The 27,543-nt window shown below is 47.0% G+C and overlaps 1 protein-coding gene across 4 annotated transcripts in view; it reads left to right on the top strand.

Annotated features, from left to right (window-relative positions):
* agap3 (ArfGAP with GTPase domain, ankyrin repeat and PH domain 3) overlaps window positions 1-27,543 on the top strand; it is a 1,228,693-nt gene that overhangs the window by 569,428 nt on the left and 631,722 nt on the right. For all 4 annotated transcript variants that reach the window (XM_068031037.1, XM_068031038.1, XM_068031040.1 and 1 more), the window contains one exon: window positions 4,215-4,300. In XM_068031037.1, coding sequence (XP_067887138.1) covers window positions 4,215-4,300 — 86 coding nt within the window. The remainder of the gene's footprint in view (window positions 1-4,214; window positions 4,301-27,543) is intronic.

Raw genomic sequence — 27,543 nt, 5'->3', positions numbered from 1 at the left:
CAAGGTGCAGGCAGATAGAGGGTGAACGCTAGAAGGGGCAGGCAGTCAGTGCAGGAATCCCCTGTGGCTATCCCCCTCTCCAACAAGTATACCGTTTTGGATACTGTTGGGGGGGACTATCAGGGGAAAACAGCAGCAGCCAGAGCAGTGGCACCACGGCTGGCACTGTTGTTCAGCAGGGAGGGACAAAGCGCAGAAGAGCAATAGTTATAGGGGACTCTATAGTCAGGGGCACAGATAGGCGCTTCTGTGGACGTGAAAGAGACTCCAGGATGGTTTGTTGCCTCCCTGGTGCCAGGGTCAAGGATGTCTCTGAACGGACAGGGGGCATTCTGAAGGGGGAGGGTGAACAGCCAGGGGTTGTGGTACACATGGGAACCAACGACATAGGCAGGAAGAGTGACGAGGTCCTGCAGGGGGAGTTTAGGGAGTTAAATCGAAAGTTAAAAGACAGGACCTCCAGGGTTGTAATCTCGGGATTACTCCCTGTGCCACGTGCCAGTGAGGCGAGAAATAGGAAGATAGTGCAGCTAAACACATGGCCAAACAGCTGGTGTAGAAGGGAGAGTTTCAGATATCTGGATCATTGGGATCTCTTCAGGGACAGGTGGGACCTGTACAAGAAGGACGGGTTGCATCTAAACTGGAGGGGCACAAATATCCTGGCTGCGAGGTTTGCAAGCGTCACTCGGGAGGGTTTAAACTAGTGTGGCAGGGGGGTGGGAACCAGAGCAGTAGGACAGCAAGTGAAATAAATGAGGGGGAACTAGTAAATAAGGCCAGTAAGACTAAAAGGAAGAGCAAGCAGGGAGATGTTGCTGAGCACAGCGGGGCTGGTGGTCTGAAGTGCATTTGTTTCAATGCGAGAAGCATAACAGGTAAGGCAGATGAACTTAGAGCTTGGATTAGTACTTGGAACTATGATGTTGTTGCTATTACAGAGACATGGTTGAGGGAAGGACAGGATTGGCAGCTAAATGTTCTGGGATTTGCAGCGAGGCAATATGGGTGGAGCTCAGGAATAGGAAGGGTGCAGTCACGATGTTGGGGGTTTACTACAGGCCTCCCAACAGCCAGCGGGAAGTAGAGGAGCAGATATGTAGACAGATTTTGGAAAGATGTGAAGGTAACAGGGTTGTAGTGGTGGGTGATTTTAACTTCCCCTATATTGACTGGGACTCACTTAGTGCTCGGGGCTTGGATGGGGCAGAATTTGTAAGAAGCATCCAGGAGGGCTTCTTGAAACAATATGTAGATTGTCCAACTAGGGATGGGGCCGTATTGGACCTGGTATTGGGGAATGAGCCCGGCCAGGTGGTCGAAGTAGGGGAGCATTTTGGGAACAGTGACCATAATTCCATAAGTTTTAAGGTACTTGTGGATAAGGATAAGAGTAGTCCTCGGGTGAAGGTGCTAAATTGGGGGAAGGCTAATTATAACAATATTAGGCAGGAACTGAAGAATTTAGATTGGGGGCGGCTCTTTGAGGGTAAATCAACATCGGACATGTGGGAGTCTTTCAAACGTCAGTTGATTAGAATCCAGGACCAGCATGTTCCTGTGAGGAAGAAGGATAAGTTTGGCAAGTTTCGGGAACCTTGGATAACGAGGGATATTGTGAGCCTCGTCAAAAAGATAAAGGAAGCATTCATAAGGGCTGGAAGGCTGGGAACAGACAAAGCCCTTGAGGAATATAAAGGCAGTAGGAAGGAACTTAAGCAAGGCGTCAGGAGGGCTAAAAGGAAAATCCCAAGGCTTTTTAGACGTAAATAAAGAGCAAGAGGGTAACCAGGGAAAGGGTTGGCCCACTCGAGGACAGAGGAGGGAATCTATGTATGGAGCCAGAGGAAATGGGCGAGGTACTAAATGAGTACTTTGCATCAGTATTCACCAAAGAGAAGGACTTGGTGGATGATGAGTCTGGGGAAGGGAGTGTAGATAGTCTGGGTCATGTCATTATCAAAAAGGAGGAGGTGTTGGGCGTCTTGTAAAGCATTAAGGTCGATATGTCCCCAGGGCCTGATGGGATCTACCCCAGAATACTGAGGGAGGCAAGGGAACAAATGAACTTATTAGCGAGAGGCAGCATGGTTTTGTGAAGGGGCGGTTGTGTCTCACTAATTTGATTGAGTTTTTTGAGGAAATGACAAAGATGATTGATGAAGGAAGGGCAGTGGATGTTATCTATATGGACTTCAGTAAAGCCTTTGACAAGGTCCCTCATGGCAGACTGGTACAAAAGTTGAAGTCACATGGGATCAGAGGTGAGCTGGCAAGATGGATACAGAACTGGCTCTGTCATAGAAGACAGAGGGTAGCAGTGGAAGGGTGCTTTTCTGAATGGAGGGATGTGACTTGTGGTGTTCCGCAGGGATCAGTGCTGGGACCTTTGCTCTTTGTAGTATATATAAATGATTTGGAGGAAAATGTAGCTGGTCTGATTAGTAAGTTTGCGGACGACACAAAGGTTGGTGGAGTTGCGGATAGTGATGAGGATTGTCAGAGGATACAGCAGGATATAGATCGGTTGGAGACTTGGGTGGAGAAATGGCAGATGGAGTTTTATCCGGATAAATGTGAGGTAATGCATTTTGGAAGGTCTAATACAGGTGGGAAGTATACAGTAAATGGCAGAACCCTTAGGAGTATTGACAGGCAGAGATATCTGGGCGTACAGGTCCACAGGTCACTGAAAGTGGCAACGCAGGTGGATAAGGTAGTCAAGAAGGCATACGGCATGCTTGCCTTCATTGGTCGGGGCATAGAGTATAAAAATTGGCAAGTCATGCTGCAGCTGTACAGAACTTTAGTTAGGCCACACTTAGAATATTGCGTGCAATTCTGGTCGCCACACTACCAGAAGGACGTGGAGGCTTTGGAGAGGGTACAGAAGAGGTTTACCAGGGTGTTGCCTGGTCTGGAGGGCAATAGCTATGTGGAGAGGTTGGACAAACTCGGATTGTTTTCACCGGAACGACGGAGGTGGAGGGGCGACATGATAGAGGTTTACCAAGTTATAAGCGGCATGGACAGAGTGGATAGTCAGAAGCTTTTTCCCAGGGTGGAAGAGTCAGTTACTAGGGACATAGGTTTAAGGTGCAATGGGCAAAGTTTAGAGGGGATGTGCGAGGCAAGTTCTTTACACAGAGGGTGGTGAGTGCCTGGAACCTGCTGCCGGGGGAGGTGGTGGAAGCAGGTACGATAGTGACGTTTAAGAGGCATCTTGACAAATACATGAATCGAATGGGAATAGAGGGATACGGTCCCCGGAAGTGCAGAAGGTTTTAGTTTAGACAGGCATCAAGATCGGCGCAGGCTTGGAGGGTCGAATTGTCTGTTCCTGTGCTGTACTGTTCTTCTTTCTTTCTTACATCCACTGGTTCTCCTTTATCCACAGCACATGTTGAACTTGATTTTAAAATTCTCATCCTTGTTTTCAAATTGGTCCATTGTCTCTCCCTGCCTATCTCTGTAATTTTCTCCAGCCCCACAACCCTCTGAAATATCTTCACTGCTCTAATTCGGGCCTCTTGGGCATCCCTGATTTTAATCGCTACGTCATTTGTGGCCATGCTTTCAGCTACCTTAGCCCCAAGCCTGGAATTTTCTCCTTAAACCTCAGTGCCTCTTGACTGCTCTTTGTTCCTTTAAGACGCTCCCACGTGCATGTCAGCACTTTTAGGGTCTTCCTGGGAGTATGTAATTGTTTACCGGGAGACCCCATGTGTGTGTCAGTATTTGCAGGGGATTCTCATTTGCTTTTCAAGAAGAAAGAAAGGTTTGTATTTCTATAGCACTTCTCATGAAGTCCCAAAGCCAGTTAAGTACTTTTGAAGTGTGGTCACTGTTGTAATGTAGGAAACACGCACAGCAAGCTCTCTGAAACAGCAATGAGAATGACGAGATAGTCTATTTTTGTGATGTTGATTGAGGGTTAAACACCAGAGAGAACTCCCCTGCTCTTCTTTGCAATAGCGCCATGGGATCTTTTTCATTTACCTGAGAGGGCAGACAAGAGCCTCCGTTAATGCCTCATCCGAAGGACAGCACCTCTGACTGTGCAGCAGTCCCTCAGTATTGCACTGGAGTGTCAGCCTAGATTACCTGCTCAAGTCCTGAGTGGGACTTGAATCCCTAACCTTCTGACTCAGGTGAGAGTGCGACCAACAGCGCCATAACTGACAGCTTTTGATGTTCTGTTTTTTAACTTGCAGGTGGTCGCTTTAAGAAGGAGATTGTGGTTGATGGACAGAGCTATCTCCTGCTTATTCGGGATGAGGGGGGACCTCCCGAGGTGCAGGTAACCAATAACTTTCCAGCTACTGAGCTGCATAACTTTACCCGGCAGGTTCTAGTCACAGCCTGTTACACACACGCCACTTTCTCCCAAATAATGAGAAAGAGGGAGAGGAGCCAGTCTGCAGGGTGATCACGGAGATGTGCAAGAAATATAGAATGGTGATATTGAGGGATTTTAATTACCCAAATATCAATTGGGATAATTTGAGAGTAAAGGGAGAGGAGGGGAGGAATTTCTGGCTTGTGTTCATGAGAACTTCCTTGCTCAATACATTCTCAGTCCAACTAGAAAGGAGGCATGGCTGAATCTGGTGCTGGGAAATGATTTGGGCCAAGTGTCTGTGGAGTATTACTTGGATAAGAGTGAACATTGTTTCATAAGATTTAGATTCGTAATGCAGAAAAGCAAGAAACGATATAAGGTAGAACGTTTAGATTGGAAGAGGGCTAATTTCAATGGGACGAGAAGGGATCTCGCTGGAATAAAATGGATCCAAACATTGACAGGAAAAGCTGTATCAGAACAATGGATGATCTTTAAGGAGGAGATGTTTCAGGTACAGGTTCAGTACATTCATAAAAGGACGCAAGGTATGGGAACCAAAAACAGGGCTCCTTGGATGACGAGGGAAATAGATATTATGATAAAACAAAGTGGGTGTATGATGCATGTCAGGTGAATTCTTCAAGTGAGAACCAAGTCAAAGACAATAAGTTGAGGGGAGGTGAAGATGAAAATAAAACTGGCAAAGAGAGAATATGAGAATAGAATGGCAGTCAACTTAAAAGGGAACCCAAAAATCTTCTACCGGCATGTAAGTGAGAGATGAGTGGGTCCTATTGGGGACAAAGTGGGTATATATGCTTAGAAGCACGGGGCAATGCTAGAATACTTCGTGAGTCTTTGTATAGGTGTTTACTAAGGAAGAGAATCTGACAAAATATTGGTAGAAGCAGAGAGTTGAGGCAGTGGATAGAGTAAAAATTGAGAGTGAGGTGGTACTGGAAAGGTTGACAATATTCATCTAATCTTCCCTTGATACGGGGGAGGTGCCAGAGCATTGGAGAGTGACAAATATGACACCCTTAATTCAAGTAAAGGTGTAAGGATAATCCTAGCAAATATAGGCTAGTCAGTTTAACATCACTCATGGATAAGGTTTTAGAAACAGTAATCAGGAAAAAAATCAACACACACTTAGGTTTGAGTTAATTAAGGAGAGCCAGCACGGATTTGTAAAAGGCAGATCATGCTTGACTAATTGAATTTTTTGATAAAGTAACACAGATGATTGATGAAGTGAATGCGCTGGATGTTGTTTATATCGATTTTAAGAAAGCTTTTGATAAAGTTCCATGTAACAAAATCGAGGCTCATGGAATAGGAGGGTCAGTGTCCAATTGGATAAAAAAAATTGGCTCAAGGACAGAAAACAGTAAGTCATGATAAATGGTTATTATTCAGACTGGAGGATGGTAGACAGTGGTGTTCACCAAGGGTCAGTGCCAGGACCACTGCTTTTTTTGCTATATATAAATGACTTTGATCTTGGAATACAGAGTAGAATTTCTAAATTTGCCAATGACACCAAATTTGGAGGAGTGGCCAACAGTGAGATGATATGAACTGCCTGCACAAGGACATAGATAGGCTAACAGAATGGGCAGAAAAGTGGCAGATGGAATTTAATACACAGAGTTGTGAGGTGATGCCTTTTGTCAGAAGGAATAGGGAGAGGCAGGAATTTACTTCATGGCACAGTTCTAAAGTGTGTGCAGGAACAGAGGGACCTGGGGGTTCATGTGCATCAATCTTTGAAGGTGCCAGGGCATATTGAGAGAATGGTTAGTAAAGCATATGGGATCTTGGGCATCATAAATAGAGGCATTGAGTACAAAAACAGGGAAGTTCTGCTGAACCTTTACAAAGCTCTGGTTAGGCCCCAACTGGAGAATTGCATCCAGTGCTGGTCACCATAATTCAGGAAGGATGTGAGGGTCTGTGAGAGGGTGCAGAGGAAATTTACCAGAATGGTTCCAGGGATGAGAGATTTTAGCTATTGAGTTAGGATGGAGAAGCTGGGGTGGTTCTCCTTCGAGCAAAGGAAATTGAGGGGAGATTTGATAGAGGTGTACTAGATTATGATAGGTTTCGATAAATGAGAGAAAAACTGTTCTCATGAACTAATAGTACAAGCACTTGGGGACACAGTTTGAAGATTTTGGGCAAGAGATGTAGAGGGGACGTGAGGAAGAACCTGTTTACGCAGCAAGTGGTAATGACCTGGAACTTGCTGCCTATGGGCATGGTGGAAGCAGAGATGGTCAATAATTTCTAAAGGAAATTGGGTGCGTACCTGAAGGAAATAAACTTGCAGGGCCATGGGGATCGAGTGGGAGAGTGGGACTGGATTGCTCTGTGGAGAACTGGCGTAGATATGATGGGTTTAATGACCTCCTTCTGTGCCGTAAATCACTCCATGACTCTCTGACTGTAATGTGACGACTTGGATAGGTGAGTTGTTTGGCATCAGATCATGGGTGAAAACTCAAGACGACTTGAGCCCTGGCTTTAACGTCTCAGACAAAAGATGGCATCTAGCTTTGACAGAGTAGAAAAACGATTCCTCTGGCGAGTGGGTCAATAACCAGAACTCATAGATTTGCAATCATTGGTAAAAGGTCTAGAGGGGAGATGAGGAGAAATCTTTTCACAGAGAGTTGTCAGGATCTGGAAGCTGATTTCATCAATAATTCTAAAAAGGGGTTGGGCAGGAACTTGAAGATGAGAAACGTACAGGATTAAGGACAAAAAGTGGGGATGTGCTAAAGGCCTGCTCAGGTGACGAAAAAAAATCCCGACCCAAACCTGACGGAACCACACCGAAACCGAGCCCGACCCGGCCCGAGTCCCTGCATTTCTTTCCCGATCCTGACCCGACCCAACTAGAATGTTCACTTACCTTCCGACTCCCAATCTGCAGGAAGCTGCAGCATGAGCATGATGATGTCATAGAGACACTCACTGACTCACTGCGTAGACTCAGAGCTTCCCTCTTAGATGTCCCGTGCTCCCAGCTCAGGTAGGTTTTTTACTTTGAACACTTCTTGCTGTGTGTATCCGACCCGACCCGAGCCCGAAAGCCGGACCCGGAAGAGCGACCCGACCCGAATCCGACAGGTCGTCTGGTCCCGTCGGGTTGGGTAGCAGGCCTTTAGGATGTGGGACTAAGCATGACTACTCTTTCAAAGAGCCAGCATAGGCACGACAGGCTGCATTGCCCTCATTTGTGTTGTAAATTTCAATGATTCTCCGACAATGCAGCACTCCTGCACGTTTGCAGCACCCCTGCAGAACTGCACTGGAGCCCCAGCCTAGGTTATGTTCTCAAGTCCGTGAGGTGGGTTTGAAGGCAAGTGCTATTGACTCCGAGACAAGAGTGTTGCTAACTGAGCCACAGCTGACACTGCCAAGCCGAGACAGAGTGGATGGTATGGAGGCAGGTTCTGGGATTATTACCAGGCTTGTCAGTGATTTCGCCAAGTCTAATAGCCCATGTTCAACAATTGACGGTTAATGAGTGTTTTCAAGGACGCAGCTCATGCTGATGCTGTTACCAGGAGTTCCACGAGCAAAATGCTCTGCAAGAATGAAAGCTCCCTACATAGGCAATGCATTATCCACACTCTGTGGACCCTACCCACCCATTCAATAAATCAAGAGAAAATCTAGGTCAACATCCTCTTAATCCAAAAAGAAATTGAGGCAGAACTCTAGATGATCCATTTTCGCACTCAGTGGTCCAGGCCCCCAGTAGCACATTGTTTGCAGTGCTGCTGTTAATTTCAGTCTGTAACACTCGATCCTTTTACTAACACTGCAAAGTGATTCTGGCAAGATGTGGACCTCTCTGCCAAGGCCAGCATTTACTGTTTGTTCCTAGCTCTGAGAAGATGGTGGTGGGTCTTCTTGAACTGATACACTTGGTGTTTGGAATGATTTCATGCAACTGAGTGGCTTGCTCGGCCATTTCAGAGGGCAGTTAAGAGTTGACCACATTGCTTTCGGTCTGGAGTCACATATAAACCCGGACCAGGTAAGAATGGCGGGTTTCCTTCCTGAAAGGACATTAGTGAACCAGTTGGGTTCTAACAACTTTGTGGTCACTTATGATACCAGCTTTTTATTTTTAGATATCTAACACTAAATTCAAATTCTCAAACTGCCAAGGTGGAAAATGAACTCTTTCTCTGGATTATTAACCTAGGCCTCTGGGTTACTGATGTAGTACAAAATCCACAACATTATGCACTAGGAGAGATGTAGTGTCTGGAGTATCCCAGGAATCAGTGCAGGGGAGGTGAACTGAGTGGAGTATCCCAGGAATCAGTGCAGGGGAGGTGAACTGTGGAGTATCCCAGGAATCAGTGCAGGGGAGGTGAACTGAGTGGAGTATCCCAGGAATCAGTGCAGGGGAGGTGAACTGAGTGGAGTATCCCAGGAATCAGTGCAGGGGAGGGAAACTGAGTGGATTGTCTCAGGGATCAGTGCAGGGGAGGTGAACTGAGTGGAGTATCCCAGGAATCAGTGCAGTGGAGGTGAACTGAGTGGAGTACACCCAGGAATCAGTGCAGGGGAGGTAAACTGTGGATTGTCTCAGGGATCAGTGCAGGGGAGGTGAACTGAGTGGAGTATCCCAGGAATCAGTGCAGGGGAGGTGAACTGAGTGGAGTATCCCAGGAATCAGTGCAGGGGAGGTGAACTGAGTGGAGTATCCCAGGAATCAGTGCAGGGGAGGTGAACTGAGTGGATTGTCTCAGGGATCAGTGCAGGGGAGGTGAACTGAGTGGAGTATCCCAGGAATCAGTGCAGGGGAGGTGAACTGAGTGGAGTATCCCAGGAATCAGTGCAGGGGAGGTGAACTGAGTGGATTGTCTCAGGGATCAGTGCAGGGGAGGTGAAGTGGAGTATCCCAGGAATCAGTGCAGGGGAGGTGAAACTGAGTGGATTGTCTCAGGGATCAGTGCAGGGGAGGTGAAGTGGAGTATCCCAGGAATCAGTGCAGGGGAGGTGAAACTGAGTGGATTGTCTCAGGGATCAGTGCAGGGGAGGTGAACTGAGTGGAGTATCCCAGGAATCAGTGCAGGGGAGGTGAACTGAGTGGATTGTCTCAGGGATTGATGCTGGAGAAACCAGGAGGAGCAGGAGCTGAGCGAGAGTGGTGCTGTTATTATAGCGCGGCAGCAGAGCAGGCTTGTGGCTGGAAGGAGCGCAGGTAGAAATTGAAGGAGTGAGGTGAGAGTCAGTGCTGAGAGGAAGGAGCGGCAGAATCTGAGGCAACTAAGATCAGTATGGAGGGATCGAAGATAAGGAACGAGAATAATTAAATGGGTTTATAAATCTTAAATTTGCTTTTATTGTCTTAAGTTTTATTCCTGATAAATTTAGTTAGTAGCACAATAATTAGAGGCATGGCAGGGCACCTTGGTCCCATGGAAAGCACATCCTGTTTCATGTGGGAATTCCAGGATGCTCATTTATCCTGGACAACTATGTGTACAAGAAGTGTCGTCAGCTGGAGGACGCTTCAGCACAGGTTTCTGAGCTCGAGCGTCAGCTGCTGTCACTGCAGTACATCTGCAACTGAGAGTTTTGTGGATAGCTCATTTCTAGAGATGGTCACCTGCAACCTAAGGGTGTGCAGAAAGAAAGGGAATGGGTGCCCACCAGGCTGGTAGTACAGGAGTCCTTTGAGTGCATCTCTTTTTGCTACTGGCATTCAGTTCTAAATTATGGTGAGGGTAATAGTTCCCAGGGGAGTGCAGCCAGTGCCAAAACTATGACACCATTGGTAGCTCAGCTGTACAGGGTGGTGGTGCAGGAGAAAGATTGGGAATGTAATAGTGGTAATGGATTCGACATTTAGGGGGGCAGGCAGGTATTTCTGTGGCCACAGAGGCCACCTCCTTCAATATTCTGGGATGTAGCTCATCTGATCCGGGGGATTTATCAACCTTCAATGCAGTTGAATTTTTTTTCCCTGAGTACTACCTCTTTACTACCTAGAACTGTACTCCAGGGAAAATGTTGTCACTGATACCACCCTCAATGCAGCCCAGTCTCTGCCAGTCATGGATGAGCTGGACGAACAGCCAACAAAATCGGAACTCAGTGATACCATTGATTCTCTAGCCAGTGGAAAAGCCCCTGGAAAGGACGGCATTACCTCTGAAATAATCAAGAGTGCCAAGCCTGCTATACTTTCAGCAGTCCATGAGCTGCTTTGCCTGTGCTGGGATGAGGGAGCAGTACCACAGGACATGCGCGATGCCAATATCATCATCCTCTGTAAGAACAAGGGTGACCGCGTTGACTGCAACAACTACCGTGGAATCTCCCTGCTCAGCATAGTGGGGAAAGTCTTCACTCGAGTCGTTTTAAGCAGAAGCTGGCTGAGCGTGTCTATCCTGAAGCACCGTGCGGCTTTCGAGCAGAGAGATCCACTATTGACATGCTGTTCTCCCTTCACCAGCTACAGGAGGAATGCCGTGAACAACAGATGCCCCTCTATGTTGCTTTCATTGATCTCACCAAAGCCTTTGACCTCGTCAGCAAACGTGGTCTCTTCAGACTACTAGCAAAGATCGGATGTCCACCAAAGCTACTAAGTATCATCACCTCATTCCATGACAATATGAAAGGCACAATTCAACATAGCGGTGCCTCATCAGGCCCCTTTCCTATCCTGAGTGGCGTGAAACAGGGCTGTGTTCTCGCACCTACACTGTTTGGGATCTTCTTCTCCCTGCTGCTCTCACATGTGTTCAAGTCTTCAGAAGAAGGAATTTTCCTCCACACAAGATCAGATGGCAGGTTGTTCAACCTTGCCCGTCTGAGAGCGAAGACCAAAGTACGGAAAGTCCTCATCAGGGAACTCCTCTTTGTTGACAATGCTGCATTAACATCCCACACAGAAGAGTGTCTGCAGAGACTCATCGACAGGATTGCGGCTGCCTGCAACAAATCTGGCCTAACCATCAGCCTCAAGAAAACATCATGGGACAGGATGTCAGAAATGCTCCATCCATCAATATCGGCGACCACGCTCTGTAAGTGGTTCAAGAGTTCACCTACCTAGGCTCAACTATCACCAGTAGCCTGTCTCGAAATGCAGAAATCAACAAGTGCATGGGAAAGGCTTCCACTGCAATGTCCAGACTGGCCAAGAGAGTGTGGGAAATGGCGCCCTGACACGGAACACAAAAGTCCGAGTGTATCAAGCCTGTGTCCTCAGTACCTTGCTCTACGGCAGCGAGGCCTGGACAACGTATGTCAGCCAAGAGCGATGTCTCAACTCATTCCATCTTGGCTGCCTCCGGAGAATCCTTGGCATCATGTGGCAGGACCATATCTCCAACGCTGAAGTCCTCGAGGCAGCCAACATCCCCAGCATGTACACCCTACTGAGCCAGCAGTGCTTGAGATGGCTTGGCCATGTGAGCCGCGTGAAAGATGGCAGGATCCCTAAGGACGCCTTGTACATCGAACTCGTCACTGGTATCAGACCCACCGGCCGTCCATGTCTCCGCTTTAAAAACGTCTGCAAACGCGACATGAAGTCCTGTGATGTTGACCACAAGTCGTGGGAGTCAGTTGCCAGTGATCGCCAGAGCTGGCCATAAAGGCGGGGCTAAAGAGTGGCGAGTCGAAGAGACTTAGCAGTTGGCAGGAAAAAAGACAGAAGTGCAAGGAGAGAGCCAATTGTGTAACAGTCCCGACAACCAATTTTATCTGCAGCACCTGTGGAAGAGTCTGTCACTCTGGAATTGGCCTTTGTAGCCACTCCAGGCGCTACTTCACAAACCACTGACCACCTCCAGGCGCTTACCCATTGTCTCTCGAGACAAGGAGGCCAAAGAAGAAGATGACTACTATCTCTTTATTAATGCTAATTTCTTTCAGGTCCTCCTTTTCACTAGTACCTTGGTTCCCTTGTATTTCAGGGAGATTTTCTGTATCTTCAAGCAACACCTTGATTTTTTAAATGTAATCTTTGTTTTCAAATTGCTCCATGGTCATGCCCCTCCCTATCTCTTAAGCTCCTCCAGCCAGATAACCCTCCAAGATATCTGCACTTGTCCAATTCTGGCCTCTTGTGTATTTTTAATTTTAATTGCTCACCATTGGCGGCCTTGCCTTCAGTTGCCTAGGCCCAAGCTCTGAGGAGGCGGTAGCGTAGTGTAAATGTCACTGGACTAGTAATCCGGAGTCCAGGCTAATGCTGTGGGGACATGGGTTTGAATCTCACCATGGCAAGTGTTGAAATTTGAATTCAATTATGAATTCAATTAGTAATTCCAGAATTAAAAGCTAGTTTAATCATGGCCATGAAACTACTGTCAATTGTTGTAAAAACTCATCAGGTTCACTGATGTCCCTTAGGGAAGGAAATCTGCCGTCCTTACCAGGTCTGGACAACATATGACTCCAGACCCAGAGCAATGTGGTTGACTCTTAAATGCCCTCTGAAATGGCCTAGCAAGCCACTCATTTCAAGGGCAGTTAGGGGTGGGTGATAAATGCTGGTGACGTCCACATCCCACAAAACGAATTTTAAAAAAATACCTTCCCTACACCTTTCCGCCTCTCCATCTGGCTTTCCTCCTGTGGCTATTCCCCTGCAAAACAGGTATACTGCTTTGGATACTGTTGGGGGGAATGGCCTCTCAGGGGAAAGCAGCAACAATTCGTTGCACCACGGTTGGCTCTGCTGCACAGGGGAGGAGCAAAAAGTGTGGGAATGCAATAGTTATAGGGGATTTAGTTGTAAGGGGAATAGATAGGCGTTTCTGTGGCCGCTAAAGAGACTCCAGGATGGTGTGTTGCCTCCCTGGTGCGAGGGTCAAGGATGTCTCAGAGTGGTTACAGGACGTTCTGAAGGGGCAGGGTGAACAGCCAGTGGTCGTGGTACACATTGGTACAAACGACACTGGTAAAAAAAAAAAAGGATGAGGTCCTAAAAGCAGAATATAGGGAGCTAGGAAGTAAGTTGAAAAGTAGGACCTCAAAGGTAGTGATCTCAGGATTACTGCCAGTGCCACGTGCTCGTCAGAGTAGAAATAGCAGGATATATTGATGAAGAGATGGTGTGAGGGGGAGGGTTTTAGATTCCTGGGGCATTGGGACCGGTTCTGGGGGAGGTGGGACCAGTACAAACTGGTCGGGTTACACCTGGGCAGGACGGGGACTGATGTCCTCGGGGGAGTATTTGCGAGAGTGGTAGGGGAGGGTTTACACTAAAATGGCAGGGGGGTGGGAACCTTTGTAAGGAGTCAGAGGAGGGGGATCAAAGACGAGAACGAAAGACAGTAAGGGGAATAAGAAAAATGATAGGCTGAAAAATCAAGGGCCAGAATCAAACAGGGCCACAGTGAAAAATAGTGGGAAGAGGACAAGTAATGTTAAAAAGACAAGCCTTAAGGTTTTGTGCCTTAACGTGCGGAGCATTTGCAATAAAGTGGATGAATTCATCGCCCAAATAGATGTAAATGAGTATGACACAGTGGGGATTACAGAGACATGGCTGCAAGGTGACCAGGGATGGGAAATGAACATCCAGGGTTATGAACATCCAGGGATATTCAGTATCTAGGAAGGACAGACAAAAAGCAAAAGGCGGTGGAGTTGCATTGCTGGTTAAAGAGGAAATTAACACAATAGTGAGGAAAGATATTAGCTCTGACGATGTGGAATCTGTATGGGTAGAGCTGAGAAACACTAAGGGGCAAAAAACGTTAGTGGAGGTTGTATATAGACCCCCAGACTGTAGTGGTGATGTTGGGAATGGCAGTAAACAGGAAATTAGAGATGCATGCGATAAAGGAGCATTGTAATTATGGGTGACCTTAATCTGCATATAGATTGGGTAAATCAAATTAGTCACAATACTGTAGAGGAGGAATTCTTGGAGTGTATACGTGATGGTTTTCTGGACCAATACGTTGAGGAACCAACTGGAGAAGAGGCCACCCTAGACTGGGTATTGTGTAATGAGAGAGGAATAATTGACACTCTATTGGTGCGAGACCCTTTGGGGACGAGTGACCATAATATGATAGAATTCTTCATCAAGATGGAGAGTGACGGAGTTGATTCTGAGATAAGGGTCCTGAATCTTAGTAAAGGAAACTATGAAGGTTTGAGGAGTGAGTTGGCCATGACGGATTGGGAAACATTACTTCAAGGGATGACGGTGGATAGGCAATGGCAAACATTTAGAGAGCGCATGGATGAACTGCAACAATTGTTTATCCCTGTCTGGCACAAAAGTAAAACGGGAAAGGTAGTCAAACCATGGCCTACAAGGGAAATTAGAGATAGCATTAGATCCAAGGAAGACGCATATAAAAACCAGGAGAAACAACAGACCTGAGGATTGGGAGCAGTTTAGAATTCAGCAAAGGAGGACCAAGGGATTGATTAAGAAGGGGAAAATAGAGTCCGAGAGCAAGCTTGCGGGGAACATAAAAACTGACTGTAAAAGTTTCGATAGGTATGTGAAAAGAAAAAGATTGGTGAAGACAACTGTAGGTCCCTTACAGTCAGAAACGGGGGAATTTATTTTGGGGAACAAAGAAATGGCTGACCAACTAAATGCATACTTTGGTTCTGTCTTCACAAAAGAGTACACAAATATCAGACCAGAATGTTGGGGAACACAGGGTTTAGTGAGAGAGAGGAACTGAAAGAAATCAGCATTCGTAGAGAAATGTTGTTGGGGAATTTGATGGGATTGAAGGCCGATAAATCCCCAGGACCTGATGGTATGCATCCCAGAGTACTTAAGGAAGTGGCCCCAGAAATAGTGGATGCATTGGTGGTCATCTTCCAAGATTCTAAAGACTCTGGAACAGTTCCTACAGATTGGAGAGCAGCTAATGTAACCCCACTATTTAAAAAGGGAGGTAGAGAGAAAGCAGGGAATTATAGACCAGTCAGCCTGACGTCGGTAGTGGGGAAAATTCTAGAGTCCATTATCAAAGATTTTAAAGCAGAGCATTTGGAGAACAGTGGTAGAATCGGACAGAGTCAGCATGGATTTATGAATGGGAAATCATGCTTGACAAATCTACTAGAATTCTTCAAGGATGTAACTAATAGAGTTGATGAGGGGGAGCCAGTTGACGTGGTTTATTTTGACTTTCAGAAGGCTTTCGCCAAAGTCCCACATAAGAGATTAGCATGTAAAATTAAAGCGCATGGGATTGGGGGTAGTGTATTGCGATGGATAGAAAATTGGTTGGTGGACAGGAAACAAAGAGTAGGGATAAATGGGTCTTTTTCCGAATGGCAGGCAGTGACTAATGGGGTACCGCAGGGATCGGTGCAGGGACCCCAGCTATTCACAGTATATATTAATGATTTTGTTGATGGAACTAAATGTAATATCTCCAAATTTGCAGATGACACAAAACTAGGTGGGAGGGTGAGTTGTGAGGAGGTTGCAGAGAGGCTTCAGGGTGATTTGGACAAGTTGAGTGAGTGGGCTAATGCATGGCAGATGCAGTATAATGTGGATAAATGTGAGGTTATCCATTTTGGTAGCAAAAACAGGACGGCAGATTATCATCTGAACGGCTATAAACTGAGAGAGGGGAATATGCAGCAAGACCTGGGTGTTCTCGTACACCAGTCACTGAAGGTAAGCATGCAGGTGCAACAGGCAGTAAAAAAGGCAAATGCTATGTTGGCCTTCATAGCGAAAGGATTCGAGGACAGAGCAGGGATGTCTTCTGCAATTATACAGGGCCTTGGTGAGGCCACACCTGGAATATTGTATGCAGTTTTGGTCTCCTTATCTGAGGAGGGATGTCCTTGCTATAGAGGTAGTGCAGCGAAGTGCACTAGTGCAGACTACAGACTGATTCCTGGGATGGTGGGACTAACAATTGAGTCGGTTAGGATTATATTCGCTGGAGTTCAGAAGAGTGAGGGGGGATCTCATAGAAACCTATAAAATTCTAACAGGACTTGACAGGGTAGATGCAGGAAGGATGTTCCCGATGGTGGGGGAGTCCAGAACCGGGGTCATAGTCTAAGGATATGGGGTAAACCTTTCAGGTCTGAGATGTGAAGAAATTTCTTCACCCAGAGAGTGGTGAGCCTGTGGAATTCGCTACCACACAAAGCAGTGGAGGCCAAAACATTGTATGGTTTCAAGAAGGAGTTGGATATTCCTCTTGGGTTTAAAGGGATCAAAGGGTATGGGGCGAAAGCGGGAACAGGTTTGGGAGTTGGATGATCATAATGAATGGCGGTGCAAGCTTGAAATGCCAAATGCTCTACTCCTGCTCCTATTTACTATGTTTCTATGACACTCCTTAAAACCTATCTCTTTGACTGAACTTTGGTCATCTGACCGAACATCTCCTTTTGTGGTTCTGTGTCACACTTTGTTTTATAATGCTCCTGTAAACGCCTTGTGACATTTTATTGCATTAAAGGCACTTGTTACGACCTCATTGGAGACCGTTAACTTTAAAACAAGAGAGATGAATTCCCAGTGACCGATTTAAGAATTACATGGCAAGATTTAACCTTTTAAGACTTTTACGAGAACAACTAAACTCAAAGTCAAGATTAACTAAACAGTACTTAGGCAGCTAATATACTAAATGACAGAGAAAAGTATTTCCTGCTAAATTATGAACACACCCAAAAACCCCACACCACGTTTGTATGTTTAGCAGTGTTCTCATCAAAAAGGTATCCTGGAAACGAATAGTACCAAATTCCTCTCACTTGCAATTGGTTGGATCTCCCAGTGTCCTTCTCAAAAACCAATGTCGTCTTCGCTCACTTCTCCCAAGCACATTCGGCTGGTCTTCCATTAATAAGGCAATCTCTGGTGACCACGTTGCTTTTTTCTCCTCTGCAAACCTGAATTTTCGAATCAGGTTCAAATCTTAGCCGTTTGCTGTTTCGGTGATCAGAGAGCAACTATTTCTCTCTCTCTCTCTTTTGAGGCTGCCACTGACTGCTTGCTGGCCTTCCTTTCTTCCTTACAACTTCCTGACCTAGGAAAGCCTGTTGAATTTATTCAGATCAAAAGACAATAGTTGTTTGCCTTTTTCAATTCTCAGAGTCCATAAGCCTGACCATAACAAAACCACCTGGGCCTTCCCTTTTTCCATGTGTTAACAGTTGCAACTCAAATTTGCATTTTTAGAGCTCCGCCTCCCTGTTCACAATCTGAGAGTCTGGGAGAGCAAAACCCATTGTCCTTTAGTTGTTGCAGCCTGCTTTCAAAAAGGTCTTTGATCTGGGTTCCTTGCTTCCGTGTAACTCAGACCCCTTGCATGTCTCTGGGCAGAATATGTGGGGTCACATGTCTCCTGCAAATCCATTTAACATTGCATTAAAGATCACAGTTTTTAAAACAAAACCATACTACAAAGTCCAGCCTTCATAATATGCTCTGTAAATGTAAGTTGTTGTTCTTTTCCTCAGAGAAGAGAAGGTTGAGAGGAGATTTGAAAGAAGTATTCAAAATCATGAGGGGTCTGGACAGAGTAGATGGGGAGAAACTGTGCGTGTTGATGGAAGGGTCAAGAACCAGAGGAGAATACAAGGTGAATGGCAAAAGAACCAACAGTGACATAACCGAAAAATGTTTATACCCAGTGAGTGGTCTGGATCTGGAATGTACTGCCTGAGAGTGTGGTGGAGGCAGATTCAATCGAGGCTTTCAAAAGGCAATTTGATGAGCACCTGAAGGCAGAATTTGCAAGGCTGCAGGGAAAGGGCAGCAGAGTGGGACTGGCTGAGTTGCTCTTGCAGAGAGCTGGCATGGATATGATGGGCTGCATGGCCTCATGCCATGCTGTAACTATTCCATGATTCTATTGTGTATAGTTTCCTGGGGACCGCTGCTGGCTGAGGTACTGAGTGGAGTGACCCAGAGACTGGGTAAGTGGGGATGAGGATTTTGGTGAGAAAGTGGATAGGTGGTCTTGAAGGATATGGGAATAGAGACTTTTTTTGATCTTGAATGGGCAGCAGAGATCTGTTGCTTGCAGTTTCCTGTGCCATGTGGGAACTTCAGGACACTTCATGTGTCTTGAGGGACCACGTTTGTAGGAAGTGTTTCCAGCTGCTTGAGCCCCAGCTAATGAGTTCCGAGCATGAGGAGCAACTGGAGTCACTGTAGGACATCAGAGAGCAGGAGAGTTTGCTGGATCGTATGTTCCAGGAGGTGGTCAGTCCGCAAGCCCTGTGAGTCTAGGATAGTGGATGAGATTGCAAAGGAGGGAGCAGCAAAGATTCGAAATGCAGTTGTTGTAGGCGATTCCATAGTTAGAGGAACAGTCAGGCATTTCTGTAACGGTCATCCTGAGTCCCGCATAGTGTGATACTTCCCTTGTGTCGGGGTAAAAGACATCACGGAGAGGGTGCAGAATATTCTGCAGGCTGAAGGGAGTGAGCCAGAAGTTGTGGTATACGTCGGTACCAACGACATAGAAAGAGCAGGTATTGAGGTCCTAAAGTCAGCTTTTCAGAAGCTGAGGAGGAAGTTTAAAAAGTAGGACCTCGAAAGTACGAATCTCTGGATTACTGCCAGTGCCACGCACTAGCGAGAGTAGAAATAGTAAGATGGGGAGGATCAGTGCGTGGCTTGAGGCATGGTGCAAGAGGGAGGGCTTCTGATTCTTGGGGCATTGGGATCAGTTCTGGGGCAGAAGGCGCATATTCAAAAGTGATGTGTTGCACCTCAACAGAACTGGGACCAATGTCCTTGTGGGGAGGTTCGCCAGTGTGATTGGGGAGGGTTTAAACTAAATTGGCAGGGGGATGGGCACCAGCATATAGAAGTAGAAAAGAAGAATAAGATGCATAAAGCAATGAGAGTGTTGGACCGCATAAGAGAAGGAAGGAGATATTAGATACAAGCAGACTAAGAAGGATCACGAGGAATAGAAAGTCAGGTTTGCACTTCTTTGGCCTCGTTATCTCAAGAGACAATGGGTAAGCGCCTGGAGGTGGTCAGTGGTGTGTGGAGCAGCGCCTGGAGTGGCTATAAAGGCCAAGTCTAGAGTGACAGGCTCTTGCACAGGTGCTGCAGAAAAATTTGTTTGTCGGGGCTGTTACACAGTTGGCTCTCCCCTTGCGCCTCTGTCTTTTTTCCTGCCAACTGCTAAGTCTCTTCGACTCGCCACACTTTAGCCCCGCCTTAATGACTGCCCGCCAGCTCTGGCGAACGCTGGCAACTGACTCCCACGACTTGTGATTAATGTCACAGGACTTCATGTTGCGTTTGCACACGTCTTTAAAGCGGAGACATGGATGGCCGGTGGGTCTGATACCAGTGGCGAGCTCGCTGTACAATGTGTCTTTGGGGATTCTGCCATCTGCCATGCGGCTCACATGGCCAAGCCATCTCAAGCGCCGCTGACTCAGTAGTGTGCATAAGCTGGGGATGTTGACCGCCTCGAGGACTTCTGTGTTGGAGATACGTTCCTGCCACCTGATGCCAAGTATTCTCCGGAGGCAGCGAAGATGGAATGAATTGAGACGTCGCTCTTGGCTGACATACGTTGTCCAGGTCTTGCTGCCATAGAGCAAGGTACTGAGGACACAGGCTTGATACACTTGGACTTTTGTGTTCCGTGTCAGTGCGCCATTTTCCCACACTCTCTTGGCCAGTCTGGACATAGCAGTGGAAGCCTTTCCCATGCGCTTGTTGATTTCTGCATCTAGAGACAGGTTACTGGTGATAGTTGAGCCTAGGTAGGTGAGCTCTTGAACCACTTCCAGAGTGTGGTCGCCAATATTGATGGATGGAGCATTTCTGACGTCCTGCCCCATGATGTTCGTTTTCTTGAGGCTGATGGGTAGGCCAAATTCATTGCAGGTTGCCGCAAACCTGTCGATGAGACTCTGCAGGCACTCTTCAGTGTGAGATGTGAAAGCAGCATCGTCAGCAAAGAGGAGTTCCTTGATGAGGACTTTCCATACTTTGGACTTCGCTCTTAGACGGGCAAGGTTGAACAACCTGCCCCCTGATCTTGTGTGGAGGAAAATTCCTTCTTCTGAAGACTTGAACGCATGTGAGAGCAGCAGGGAGAAGAAAATCCCAAAAAGTGTGGGTGCGAGAACACAGCCCTGTTTCACGCCACTCAGGATAGGAAAGGGGTCTGATGAGGTGCCGCCATGTTGATTTGTGCCTTTCATACTGTCATGGAATGAGGTGATGATACTTAGTAGCTTTGGTGGGCATCCAATCTTTTCTAGTAGTCTGAAGAGACCACGTCTGCTGACGAGGTCAAAGGCTTTGGTGAGATCAATGAAAGCAATGTAGAGGGGCATCTGTTGTTGGCGGCATTTCTCCTGCATGTATATAAACACACACAGTGTGATGATTAAGGTGGGTGAACTACAAGCACAATGAACTGTGTGGCTTAAAAATGGTGACTGGGCGAAGGATACAAAATGTTCAGTAAAGATAGGGAAGGAGAAAAGGGAGATGTGGTCGCAGTACTGATCAGGGAAGAAATAGTTGTGTTGGAAGGAGAGGATGTCCTTGAGGGGGCAAAGACATTTGGTTAGAGTTGAGAAGCAAAAAGGGTTTGACCACACTACTCGGGTACTCTATAGGCCTACAAATAGTGAGAAAGAGAGATGGAGGAGCAAATCTGCAGGGAAATTACATGGATGTGCAGGAACTATAAAGTGGTGATATTGGGGACCTTAATTACCCAAATATCGATCGGGATAATGTGAGAGTAAAGGGTAGAGAAGGGGAGGAATTTCTGAAATGTATTCAGGAGAGCATCCTTGACCGGAATGTTCTCAGTCCAACTAGAAAAGAGGCACTGCTGGATCTGGTTCTGGGCAATGAGGAGGGCCAAGTGGACCAAGTGTCTGTGGAAGAACACTTAAGTAAGAGTGATTTTATTAGAATTAGAACATTACAGCGCAGTACAGGCCCTTCGGCCCTCGATGTTGCGCCGATCATCTGACCTACACTATTCCATTTTCATCCATATGTCTATCCAATGACCACTTAAATGCCCTTAAAGTTGGCGAGTCTACTACTGTTGCAGGCAGGGCGTTCCACGCCCCTACTACTCTCTGCGTAAAGAAACTACCTCTGACATCTGTCCTATATCTTTCACCCCTCAACTTAAAGCTATGTCCCCTCGTGTTTGCCATCATCATCCGAGGAAAAAGACTCTCACTATCCACCCTATCTAACCCTCTGGTTATCTTGTATGTCTCTATTAAGTCACCTCTCCTCCTCCTTCTCTCTAACAAAAACAACCCCAAGTCCCTCAGCCTTTCCTCGTAAGATCTTCCTTCCATACCAGGCAACATCCTAGTAAATCTCCTCTGCACCCTTTCCAAAGCTTCCACATCCTTCCTATAATGCGGTGACCAGAACAGCACGCAATACTCAAGGTGGGGCCTCACCAGAGTTTTGTACAGCTGCATCATGACCTCGTGGCTCCGAAACTCGATCCCCCTACTAATAAAAGCTAACACACCATATGCCTTCTTAACAGCCCTATTAACCTGGGTAGCAACTTTCAGGGATTTATGTACCTGGACACCAAGATCTCTCTGCTCATCTACACTACCAAGAATCTTCCCATTAGCCCAGTACTCTGCATTGCTGTTACTCCTTCCAAAGTGAATCACCTCACACTTCTCCGCATTAAACTCCATTTGCCATCTCTCAGCCCAGCTCTGCAGCCTATCTATGTCCCTCTGTACCCTACAACACCCTTCGACACGATCCACAACTCCACCGACCTTCGTGTCATCCGCAAATTTACGAACCCACCCTTCTACACCCTCTTCCAGGTCATTTATAAAAATGACAAACAGCTGTGGCCCCAAAACAGATCCTTGCGGTACACCACTAGTAACTAAACTCCAGGATGAACATTTGCCATCAACCACCACCCTCTGTCTTCTTTCAGCTAGCCAATTTCTGATCCAAAGCTCTAAATCACCTTCAACCCCATACTTCCATATTTTCTGCAATAGCCTACCGTGGGGAACCTTATCAAATGCCTTACTGAAATCCATATACACCACATCCACGGCTTTACCCTCATCCACCTGTTTGGTCACCTTCTCGAAAAACTCAGTAAGGTTTGTGAGGCACGACCTACCTTTCACAAAACCGTGCTGACTATCGCAAATGAACTTATTCTTTTCAAGATGATTATAAATCCTATCTCTTATCACCCTTTCCAACATTTTACCCACAACCGAAGTAAGGCTCACAGGTCTATAATTACCAGGGCTGTCTCTACTCCCCTTCTTGAACAAGGGGACAACATTTGCTATCCTCCAGTCCTCCGGCACTACTCCTGTCGACAATGACGACATAAAGATCAACAACAACGGCTCTGCAATCTCCTCCCTGGCTTCCCAGAGAATCCTAGGATAAATCCCATCTGGCCCAGGGGACTTATCTATTTTCACTCTTTCCAAAATTGCTAACACCTCCTCCTTGTGAAACTCAATCCCATCTAGCCTAGTAGGCTGTATCTCAGTAATCTCCTCGGCAACATTTTCTTTCTCTGCTGTAAATACTGACGAAAAATATTCATTTAACGCTTCCCCTATCTCCTCTGATTCCGCACACAACTTCCCACTACTATCCTTGATTGGCCCTGTTCTAACTCTTATCATTCTTTTATTCCTGATATACCTATAGAAAGCCTTAGGGTTTTCTTTGATCCTATCCGCCAATGACTTCTCGTGTCCTCTCCTTGCTCTTCTTAGCCCTCCCTTTAGATCCTTCCTGGCTAGCTTGTAACTCTCAAGCGCCCTAACCGAGCCTTCACGTCTCATCCTAACATAAGCCGCCCTCTTCCTCTTGACAAGCGCTTCGACTTCTTGAGTAAACCACGGCTCCCTTGCTCGACAACTTCCTCCCTGCCTGACAGGTACATACTTATCAAGGACACGCATTAGCTGCTCCTTGAATAAGCTCCACATTTCGTTTGTGCCCATCCCCTGCAGTTTCCTACCCCATCCTACACATCCTAAATCTTGCCTAATCGCGTCATAATTTCCTTTCCCCCAGCTATAATTCTTGCCCTGCGGTATATACCTGTCCCTGCCCATCGCTAAGGTAAACCTAACCGAATTGTGATCACTATCGCCAAAGTGCTCACCTACATCTAAATCGAACACCTGGCCGGGTTCATTCCCCAGTACCAAATCCAATGTGGCATCGCCCCTGGTTGGCCTGTCCACATACTGTGTCAGAAAACCCTCCTGCACACACTGGACAAAAACAGACCCATCTAAAGTACCCGAACTATAGTATTTCCAGTCAATATTTGGAAAGTTAAAGTCCCCCATAACCACTACCCTGTTACTGTCGCTCCTGTCGAGAATCATCTTCGCTATCCTTTCCTCTACATCTCTGGAACTATTCGGAGGTCTATAGAAAACTCCCAACAGGGTGACCTCTCCTCTCCTGTTTCTAACCTCGGCCCATACTACCTCAGTGGACGAGTCCTCAAACGTCCTTTCTGCCGCTGTAATACTTTCCTTGATTAACAATGCCACACCCCCCCCTCTTTTACCCTCTTCTCTGTTCTTACTGAAACATCTAAATCCCGGAACTTGCAACATCCATTCCTGCCCCTGCTCTACCCATGTCTCTGAAATGGCCACAACATCATATCATAAGGTTTAGATTAGTAACGGAGAAGAGCAAGGAACAATCTGAAGTTGAACTTCTAAATTGGAAGAGGGTGATTTTCAATGGGATGAGAGGGGATCTAGCCAGGATAAAATGGAACCCAAGATTAACAGAAAAATGGAAACTGAACGATGGGTGATCTTTAAGGAGGAGATGTTTCAGGTACAGGCTAAGTACATTCCAACAAGAGCAAAAGGCAAAGGAACCAAAGCCAGGTCTCCTTGGACGATGAGGGAGGTAGAGAATATGATGAAACAAAGAAAAGTGGGTGTATGATGCATGTCAGGTGAATTCTTCAAGCGAGAACCAGGCCAAATACAATAATTTGAGAGGGGAAGTGAAGAGAAAAATCAAACTAACAAAGAGACAATATGAGAATAGTATGACAGTTAACAAAATGGGAGGCCAAAAACCTTCTACCGGCATGTAAACCGTAAGATGGATAGTAGGAGCCAGGATGGGCCTATTAGGGACAAAGCGGGTGCTGTATGCTTAGAGCTGTTGGGCAAGGCTAGAATACTTAAAAGACTTATTGGTGTTTACCAACGAACAGGATGCTGACTAAATATCAGTAAAAGTGGAGACGGGAGAAGTAATGGGTAGGGTGAGAATTAGGAAGGATGTACTGGAAAGGTTGGCTATGCTTAGAGTAGATAAGTCGTCTAGTCTGCAGGGCTTGCCTCCCAGGTTGCTTAAACGTGGCCATGGAGATAATTCTTTTTTAAAAATTCATTCATGGGATGTGGGCGTCGCTGGCCAGGCCCGCATTTATTGCCCATCCCTAATTGCCCTTGATAAGGTGGTGGTGAGCTGCCTTCTTGAACCGCTGCAGTTCATGTGAGGTAGGTACACCCACAGTGATGTTAGGAAGGGAGTTCCAGGATTTTGACCCAGCTACAGTGAAGAAACGGCGATATAGTTCCAAGTCAGGATGGTGTGTGACTTGGAGGGGAACATGCAGGTGGTGGTGTTCCCATGTATTTGCTGCCCTTGTCCTTCCAGTTGGTAGAGGTCGCGGGTTTGGAAGGTGCTGTCTAAGGAGCCTTGGTGCATTGCTGCAGTGCATCTTGTAGATGGTACACACTGCTGCCACTGTGCGTCGGTGGTGGAGGGAGTGAATGTTTGTAGATGGGGTGCCAATCAAGCGGGCTGCTTTGTCCTGGATGGTGTCGAGCTTCTTGAGTGTTGTTGGAGCTGCACCCATCCAGGCAAGTGGAGAGTATTCCATCACACTCCTGACTTGTTCCTTGTATATGGTGGACAGGCTTTGGGGAGTCAGGAGGTGAGTTACTCGCCTCAGGATTCCGAGCCTCTGACCTGCTCTTGTAGCTACGGTATTTATATTTATTATTTATTTATAGATACAGCACTGAAACAGGCCCTTTGGCCCACCGAGTCTGTGCCGACCAACAACCACCCATATTCCCTCCCACATCCCCACCATTCTCCTACCAACTACACACTCTGGGGGCAATTTACAATGGCCAATTTACCTATCAACCTGCAAGTCTTTGGCTTTGGGAGGAAACCGGAGCACCCGGCAGAAACCCATGGGGTCACAGGAAGAAGTTGCAAACTCCGCACAGGCAGGACCCAGAACTGAACCGGGGTCGCTGGAGCTGTGAGGCTGCGGTGCGAACCACTGCGGCTACTCCAGTTCAGATTCTGGTCAATGGTAGCCCCTAGGATGTTGATAGTGGGGGATTCAGCGATCGTAATGCCGTTGAATGTCAAAGGGAGATGGTTAGATTCTCTCTTGTTGGAGATGGTCATTGCCTGGCACTTGTGTGGCGTGAATGTTACTTGCCACTTATCAGCCCAAGCCTGGATATTGTCCAGGTTTTGCTGCATTTCTACACGGACTGCTTCAGTATATGAGGAGTCACGAATGGTGCTGAACATTGTGCAATCATCAGCGAACATCCCACTTCTGACCTTATGATTGAAGGAAGGTCATTGATGAAGCAGCTGAAGATGGTTGGGCAGAGGACACTACCCTGAGGAACTCCTGCAGTGATGTCCTGGAGCTCAGATGATTGACCTCCAACAACCACAACCATCTTCCTTTGTGCCAGGTATGACTCCAGCCAGCGGAGGGTTTTCCCCGATTCCCATTGACCTCTGTTTTGCTCGGGCTTCTTGATGCCAGACTCGGTCAAATGCTGCCTTGATGTCAAGGGCAGTCACTCTCACCTCACCTCTTGAGTTCAGCTCTTTTGTCCATGTTTGAACCAAGGCTGTAATGAGGTCAGGAGCTGAGTGGCCCTGGCGGAACCCAAACTGAATGTCACTGAGTAGGTTACCGCTTGATGGCACTGTTGATGATACCTTCCATCACTTTACTGATGATTGAGAGTAGACTGATGGGGCGGTAATTGGTCGGGTTGGACTTGTCCTGCGTTTTGTGTACAGGACATACCTGGGCAATTTTCCACATTGCCGGGTAGATGCCAGTGTTGTAGCTGTACTGGAACAGCTTGACTAGGGGCACGACAAGTTCTGGAGCACAGGTCTTCAGTACTTTTGCCGGAATATTGTCAGGGCCCATAGCTTTTGCAGTATCCAGTGCCTTCATTCGTTTCTTGATATCACATGGAGTGAATCGAATTGGCTGAAGTCTGGCATCTGTGTTGCTGGGGACTTCAGGAGGAGGCCGAGATGGATCATCAACTCGGCACTGCTGGCTGAAGATTGTTGCAAATGCTTCAGCCTTATCTTTCGCACTGAAGTGCTGGGCTCCCCCATTATTGAGGATGGGGATATTTGTGGAGCCACCTCCTCCAGTTAGTTGTTTAATTGTCCACCACCATTCACGGCTGGATGTGGCAGGACTGCAGAGCTTAGATCTGATCCGTTGGTTATGGGATCGCTTAGCTCTGTCTATCGCATGCTGCTTACGCAGTTTGGCATGCAAGTAGTCCTGGGTTGTAGCTTCACCAGGTTGACACCTCATTTTGAGGTATGCCTGGTGCTGCTCCTGGCATGCCCTCCTGCACTCTTCATTGAACCAGGGTTGGTCTCCTGGCTTGATGGTAATGATAGAGTGGGGGATATGCCGGGCCATGAGGTTACAGACTGTGGTTGAGTACAATTCTGCTGCTGCTGATGGCCCACAGCGCCTCATGTATGCCCAGTTTTGCATTGCTAGATCTGTTTCAAATCTATCCCATTTAGCACGATGATAATGCCACACAACACGATGGACGGTATCCTCAATGTGAAGGCAGGACTTCGTCTCCACAAGGACTGTGCGGTGGTCACTCCTACCAATACTGCCATGGACAGAAGCATCTGCAGCAGGCAGATTGGTGAAGACGAGGTCAAGTATGTTTTTCCCTGGTGTTGGTTCCCCCACCACGTGCCGCAGACCCAGTCTAGCAGCTATGTCCTTTAGGACGCTGCCAGCTCGGTCAGTAGTGGTGCTACTGAGCCACTCTTGGTGATGGACATTGAAGTCCCCCACCCAGAGTACATTTTGTGCCCTTGCCACCCTCAGTGCTTCCTCCAAGTGGTGTTC

This window comes from Heterodontus francisci, chromosome 5 (genome assembly GCF_036365525.1).
Source record: "Heterodontus francisci isolate sHetFra1 chromosome 5, sHetFra1.hap1, whole genome shotgun sequence".
Classification (NCBI taxonomy): domain Eukaryota; kingdom Metazoa; phylum Chordata; class Chondrichthyes; order Heterodontiformes; family Heterodontidae; genus Heterodontus; species Heterodontus francisci.
Note: the sequence above shows the minus strand (reverse complement) of the source record. Positions and strands in the feature narration are given on the sequence as shown.